This window comes from Stegastes partitus, unplaced genomic scaffold (assembly GCF_000690725.1).
Source record: "Stegastes partitus isolate 25-593 unplaced genomic scaffold, Stegastes_partitus-1.0.2 Scaffold1467, whole genome shotgun sequence".
NCBI lineage: Eukaryota > Metazoa > Chordata > Actinopteri > Pomacentridae > Stegastes > Stegastes partitus.
Window position 1 is genome coordinate 166,031 of NW_007579198.1, and position 7,977 is coordinate 174,007.

Consider the following 7,977-nt stretch of genomic DNA (forward strand, 5'->3'; position numbering starts at 1 on the left):
CTTTACTTGTCTATTTTCCCCCCATCTTCTTTTCTTTGGGGTATTTTTTTGATGCAGAAATTGTCCAGTGAGGTGATGAGATCCACCAAAGTATCCAAAAAAAGAAATGCAATTTCAGGAACACTGGATTTATTTTCATTTTGAATCATCTCCCTCGTGTGTTTCGGCTGAAGCCCAGTCCTGCAGCGTGGGTGGTTGGTTGGTGAGGACATAAGAACAGGAAGTACCAACTCATTACCAAGAATATGGGGGGAAAAAATTAAAACTTTTGCAAGAACAACACAGACAAATAACAACAATCATGTACTCTATTTCCAGAAATAACTTTATTTTCAACATGGACAAAATGTACAAATCTCTAGTTGAGCCGTCGAACATGTTCACAGGTTCACGTTTATCTAAGAAGCAGGACCAAAGCAGCAGCTGCCAAACACCACGTCACAAAAGAATATTTATAAGGTTTAAATGAGTAATAATGAAAGCAAGAGTGGCATAAAAACACTTCTGCCTGACAAACAGCAGAGTTACCGTAAACACAGTCACTTTAAAAGCACAGGGGACACACACGGATGCACGACTCTACTGAAGGCATGTGCAGCGTCGACGCAATTACACAAACACTGGCAGTTATTTTTCACATTCGGCAGTGAATGGAGCTCCTTCCCTCCGCTGCGTTTGCCGTCGCTGCCCAATTATATTTCCCCACCGTGTCGGGCTGCTCTCAGAGATTCATAAACAGTCACTGATCTGGCAGGAACAACATCACTCGTCCGTCCGCCGACTAAGTGAGCAAAGCGAAGGTTTGTTAGATCCACAGTTCACACGTTACAGAACACACAGACCAAAACACTAAAGATTCACTCTGCCTCGGCTGGAAATCACTGATGCTGCTGCAGCTAAACTATATCAGCGGACTCTATATGTTACACTGAACCTCTGCAACACTAAACGATAAGGTCTGTTACACCGAGGTTTACAACCACTGCAGCAACTTATTAGTTCATGAGAGAATCGTATAATAACCACTGAGACGTGTCTAATAAGGCATTTTATAAAGGGTTTATAAGTTGAACCTAAAGCTGTGCATTATATTAGTTTGTTAATAATATTAAGGCTTGATTAGAAGATTCAGAACTCAATCACAAACAGACATAAGGGTACCATTGAGGCCACTTTTGTAAACAACCAAGATGGCTGCCACTGATGCGAATCGGTCTTTTGAAATCCTCTGTTGTGTCAACATGAACAGAACTGGATGGTGTATTTTCTCTACAAGAAGACAAAACAACCACACTTGTAGCCTTTTTGCATTTTCTCAGCGCTACGTCAAACATTTAGTTGGTCGTAGGTTTAACCGCTCGCTCTCGGAGGCGTTTTGGTCCAGTGATAGCGATCCTTGAAAATCCAACATGAACTGAAAGATCTTAAGACACATTTCCATTTTTCCATCTGTCCAGAGGTGCCAGGCGAGAAAACCATCAATCAAGAGTCATAACTTGTTTTTAAATCTTTCTCAAATCATTGATTCAACACCTAAAAACTGACACCATGAATAGTTAGATATCTACAAGTTTTCTCCATTCCTGCTTTACAATGGCGTTGATGTAACTCTGCATCGCTGTTTCCTCTTAACATGTTCAGATCTCAATGCTAACCCTGCCCAGCTCACTGCAGCTCCAGCACACCGGCTCACCAGTGTAAAGCTACCCAATGGCAAGTCGCAATATTGGAGCAACTCAACCCGAAATGTTGGAACCAGAAAGCCCAGACAGGATTGGTTCTTTAGGTCTGTATAAAAACTGGAAATCTGAACCTGTGTTTTTGGAGATTGTCATCGGTTCACTGCAGGTTTAAGGTAGAAACACACAGTCACGGTGTTGTCGTCTAGTTATAAAAACACCACATGGACATGTTAACAAGGGAAAACATTGGTTGTTCACCAGAGGAGGCCTTTAAAAGATCCGCCGCTCGTCGTCTCTTCTTGGATTAAGCAGCATTAAGGTCTCTCTCACAACAGCAGTCTGTCTAGCTGAAGATACTAATAACTGTTAATAAAAAGATGTTGGTCCAAATGCTCTGCAGCTCTTCCAGACCAAGCAGAAACCTCCAGCCTAGAAACAGAAGAAAACTGCAGTTCCTCCACTGACCACTAGAGGCTTCCTCTAAAGGTGAGTCAATCCCCACAGAGCTCCATGTAAAGGAGTAATAAACGTGTTTACAGCCTGGTACAGGGATCCGTTCTGGTCTCTAAAGTGAAATTCACACCAAATTACAGGTGTGGCCGCGTTTAGCTAGGAGTTAGCAGGAATCGGGCATTGCTAACGGCATTCTCAAACACGTGATGAGAGGAATGTAATAGCATTTTGACATTAATGTAATTTGCCACCTGTGGGAAAGACAGAAAGTTTGAAAAAGCCACAAAGTCCACCCTAGGATGCTCAGAGGATGGAGGCATAAATCAGAGTTTGAACTTTTACCCAGAAGACCAGAGGTCACGTCTGAGGCCCAAGACTCCATCGGGCTCAGAAATTAGTTTCAGTTATTTTTTTACGCCCGGTTTTTCCTCACTTTCTGTTTAGGTTTAGTTAAATGGTCTGCACTTATATAGCGCTTTTCTACCTTTGCGGCACTCAAAGCGCTTTACAATGTTTCTCATTCACCCATTCACACACACATTCATACACCAATGGCGACAGAGCTGCCATGCAAGGTGCTGCCTGCCATTGGGAGCAACTTCGGGTTCAGTGTCTTGCCCAAGGACACTTCGACTGTGGACGGGCAGGGGATCGAACCGCCAACCTTGCGATTAGAGGACAACCCGCTCTACCACCTGAGCCACAGCAGTTAAATATGACTGTTTGTTGGACACTCCTCCATGTTAGAAGCCTGGTTAAGGTTTGGCACCACAACTAGTTGATTGAAAAAAGGTCCTGATTTGTATTAAAATACGACTTTTTCACCACATGTTAGAAGCTTCTTCTCCCAACAGCAGTAAAGCAATAAAGTAAATATGTTGATTAGAAATCTATTTGTGATACTTTGCAAACAGAATTCCTAAAAACAGATATGAGAATGCAGCGTAGTTGCATCGGAACGCAATTTTTGGAAACTTCTGTCCAGGAAACCTGATGCTCATCCAGATAGGAGGAAGTTAGGGAGACCTCGAGTTCATTCTCGGTTTGGTATTTGGCATCATTTTGTCTAAACCAATCAGGAGTGACTTCTTATGCTTTCTAAGAACAGTTAATGTAATATTTATCAGTTTAAGACTTCCTACATGCTTTTTAACAAACAGAGTTGCCAGTAAATGAGGCCGGCATCTTTATCACCATTTATTTCTTTTGAATGGACTGTGGAGGTAGCAAAGGAAAACTGCGTCACCTCGCTGCCTGATTATTCCAGGCTGATATCCAACAGATAAAATTGTGGCCTACGATCACATGCATGCTTTGTTTCCTGCAGACCGGAGGTTTTTAAAGTGGGAGACAGGTCTCCCCAAGGCGGCTCTAAACTGTTTTAAGGGAGACTCAGTGAGTGGAAGTAAACAAAGAACATCTTAAATATGTTATTTGGTTAAAAATATAGTCCAACAATACATGAGTTTGGGGGAATTTCACAGTTTTCCAGATTCCTAGAGAGAGAAAATAATAAATTCCTAAAGACAGACTTTTTTAAGTAAGTATTTTGTGTAGTTTTAATGTTCAATTTTAGGCTATCGTGGCTCAGTTGTTGAATATCTATGGGTTAAAATACGTCATACTGATCCTTTTGGCACCCGACAGTTGAGCAAAACTAAATATGTTGACTAAGGAGGGCTGTAGACAATTTCAATCCTGCACCAGAGAGGGTGAGCAGCAAAATAACTCTGTAGAAATGTAATTACAGGATCAATACTGACCGTAAATAGGTCAGAATTGGCTTTGATTTCATGAAAATCTTCAGGAATAACTTATTATTAAAAGATAACATGATATATTTCCTGTAAATACAGCCGTCGATGTCAACTTTTAAACCCCCTGTGACTTCTGCCTTATTAGAAACAGGAACACACACGATAAACTGCATTGTGGCACTTTTTGAATTCAAGTTGCAAAGCGCTTTCTGTACTTCTGTCTGTTCCACCTGCAAGTGGACAAAACTCAGCAGAGTATCAAAAGATCTAATGCAGATTGAATTCCAGCCTTCACATCGCCCTCAGCTTGTCTGGGTTTTCTCCTCATGCTCATCCTTCACAGCTAAAACGTGGCCTGTTTTGTCAGCGAAGGTTCATGTGTGAGTCACCCTTTAATGGACCACCGGCTCTGAAAACACCAGGACGGTGGGCAGTCATTACAAAGCTGCACTTTCCATCTCAATCCCAAAGTCTGGGGGAGAGAAATGAACCATCCTGAACTGTATTATGTGAAGTTCAGTCGATTCACTCAAGTAAAAATGGTGAATCGTAACGCGAAGTCCTCGCATGAAGCCGGAGTTGGTGCCGTTTGTCTCGTCTTTGGTATCCTTTGGTGTAAAACGTCACCAGGTCAGGCTGACGGGGTTTCTGGGTTTACGTTTTTACCTTTAGGAGCCGCCAGCGTGTCGTGGTGGAGCTTTAAAGACCAGAAATGAATCTGCGACGTGAGATAAATGGTGTTTTAGTTCACATCCAGCCTCTGTTGACTCGTACGTCTATATTACGTGGGCAGGTCCGGCTGTACGATAAGACGCCGCTTATCTGTCGCTGTTTATGACTTTACAATGTCCGGGATCGTTCGCTGTGAAGAGCGTGTTTGGCTTCGCGCCTCAAAGACTGTCATCAGCGGCTGTAATCTGTGTTTACATCTCGAGCTGCAGCTGACCGGCTTCGGTAAAGGTCAGCTGGTGCTCAGGAAACGATATTCCCACTTAACAGACTCCATCTTCAAAGTGTTTAATCCTCGATTGACCCGCAGATTCGTCCCCTCGCGCACTCGAAGGAACCCTCAGGCGTCGCTGAAGTCCACCTTGCCGTACACGCAGGGGTCCGAGAACATCATCTTCTGCTCGGACAGCAGGTCGTCGGTGACGGTGAGCTCCTCCAGCTCGGTGGTGAAGTGGTCGGTGCTCTCCACCATCGACGTGTCCTTGACGGCGCTGTAGGTGAGCGCCACACTGTAGGCGGCCGGCTTGTCTGACGACTTCCCGCCGCAGCCGCAGATCTTGCGGAAGGCGGCGCGGAACTTCTGCGACATGGCGTTGTAGATGACCGGGTTGATGGCGCTGTTGAGGTAGATGCAGATCCGGCAGAAGAGCAGGAACCAGCTGTCCAGGTAGGCCGGTTCCAGGAAGGAGTTCACCACCACCAGGGTGCGGTAGGGCATCCAGAGCACGGCGAACAGGACCACCACCACCGCCAGCATCTTGGTCACCTGCAGAGGGCGACAGCGAGAGCTTAGAGCTGATACCGAGATAAAAACCTCCCGGACCAAACTGTGGTGGAAACAGGATCAACTAAACCACTGCTGCTGCTGAGATACCAAGTTAACAAAACCAGATATCAACGTTTTCTAAATGCTAAGACAACAAAATGCAGTTTAACATCCAACCAGAAGAGCTACAGGAGCGGGAAGAGTGCGGTTTTTTTGTATATAAATATATTCAGCGTATAGTTTCTAGTGATTTCTTCTCCTCCAATTAAAGAATCTAAAAAGATCTGTTAAAATATACTTGTGCTTCACATATTAAACCAAAACTGTTTGTAGATAGCACTATTGCTCATTTTTACAAATAGAAGTATATTTATTTGTTTGAAAGAAGAGATGATTGGTCAATTAATCTGTTGTCAGAAAACCCATCTCCAACAATCCTGAAAATCTGTTAACTTGTGACATTTTACTGATGAAAATGCAAATCACAGGCAAACAAACAACTTAGATCTCCCTCGTTTTATAATTGCAAAGTAATTTCGTGTCCTATCTTTTATTTATGAAGTGCTAAATGCAAAATTAAAGCCAAAAAATGTGCCTTTCCAAATATTTTTTCTTTTTTTTTGTGTGGAAGCTGAGTATCTGAACTAACGAGGTTTCCATCAGAGTTTGTTCTTATGTAACAGATACACTGAACCTTTTACCTTTCTGCTCTGGTTAGAAAGAAAAGCAGCTTCAAGTATCTCAGGATCCTGTTAACAAGTGACCAGAAAAGGGACAGTTGGGTGACGTACCGGACCGTTGCAGTGACGACAAAGCAACGCTCTCCATGTACCCGTCGGTCTTTGTTTGCTCTCAGAAGTAACCAAAGGAATGAAATCGAGGATACAAGCGGCCGAAATCGGTTTCTCTGTAAACTCAGCTCAAAAAAGCCAGTTGAGCTGTTTCAGGCGTCTGATTCCTTCCAGCTGGGAGGAAACCAGGAGGTAGAACCAGAACTCACTGCAGGGATCGTATATCTCATCCGGCCTGGGAACACCTCGATGCCCCGCTAGGAGCTGGAACTACTTAGACTGCTTCCACCAAGACTCAACCCCGCATAGGTGGCAGAAAATGGAGGGATGGATGGGTAGGAAAGGGTTAAATTGATCCAGTTCTGAGCTGTTTAACTGGTGACAAATTCTCGACAACCTTTAGTGAGGTTTGTCGTTAAAGGGTCAGATGCTGTGACCAGTGGACGGACGCTCCAAACACCAGTGACTGTAAAAGTTCACCTTAAAATGCAGCCACAGGAGAAAGACAAACAATCTGCATGTAGTTAAACCTTAATGTCCACAACGTCACCATTTGACCTCCTTGACAACGGTTCAGACCGCTCCAAATGTCCGACAACAGAATCCTGACCCCTAAAGACGTCCACCAGCTTCACCGAGTCCTTCAGTCAGACGTCCCACAGTCCAGCTGATGAGTCACTGTTGACTTGTAGTTTGTACTTCATGTCCTCTCTCCATCTGCTCATGATCCTGATCAATACACTTGGTTGTTTCATGATTCTGTTGTGGAGACGCCATGCGTTGGACAACAAACATTCATTCCTCTACGTTACAAAGAACAGACAGAATTCAATAAAAGTATGAAACGCTGCATTTATATTCTTGTTCAGCCAAAAATTTTCCCTTCAACTATATTTTTCATGGAAGCTGAAGAACTTTAAGCGGCTCCTCCAGCTGTTTGTTCAAATGTGATATAAAAGCAACAAATATTCATCTGGAGCCATAAAATACTGTGTTGTCAGTTATGAAAATGCACAGAGAATGTTAGCTGTAGCTAAAGCCAGTTATTTCAGGAATAATTGTTTTCAATTTAGTGGCATTTATGTGTGACTGTTTTGTCTTTCTCAACTTTTCCCCCCAAGACTTTGCTTTTCTAGCTAGTTTTTAAAAAAAAAATCAGTCTCCAGATCCATTACTTAAGCTGATGGAGCAAAGCTGCTGATATGAGAACCCGCTAAGTGCACTCGAAAACGTTAGAAATAAATATTCAATAACTAAACATTTACAGGTTTCGTTCATGTTGAGATAAAATGAGTCGATCGAGGTTGTTTAGAAAAATGAGTCGTATCATCGTGTACGTTCAGGTGACTCAACACCAGCACAATAAGTCGATCCAGTTCATTAATGCTGGAAGAAATAATTCAATCACTTTAAAATGCAAATAGTTAATTTTTGTTTGTGATTTTAAAGAGTCAGAAATTATATTTCAAATAATTCTATCGTAGAAAGCATTTTAATGTGACCAATGAGCGTTCTTTCAGCATTAATCAGTGTATTGTATCTGGTTTAAATCAATTTCAGTGTAAATTTTTATGTTTTAAAATTAGTTGGTCCATTAATTAATTAACAACTAAGTTGGACCGAATTCTTGGAACAAAGTTAAATCAACTTGAATAAATTACACTGACTCAACACACGGACATTAAGTTGGTCCAACATGTTACTGAATGCTGATAGAAGTTGTTTAATCTGACTTTTTTCAGTGGAACGTCTAATTATACTTTCAGCTCCGTTTAATTCAGTCATCTGCACTCATCACT

General features: G+C 42.5%; 1 protein-coding gene across 1 annotated transcript in view; it reads right to left on the minus strand.

The window, feature by feature from the left end:
- Positions 1-4,961: 4,961 nt before the first annotated feature.
- The window catches only part of trhrb (thyrotropin-releasing hormone receptor b), a 4,422-nt gene continuing 1,406 nt past the window's right edge, over positions 4,962-7,977 (minus strand). Inside the window, exon 2 of the mRNA XM_008299810.1 lies at positions 4,962-5,387. Within this exon, the coding sequence (XP_008298032.1) occupies positions 4,962-5,387 (426 nt within the window). The remainder of the gene's footprint in view (positions 5,388-7,977) is intronic.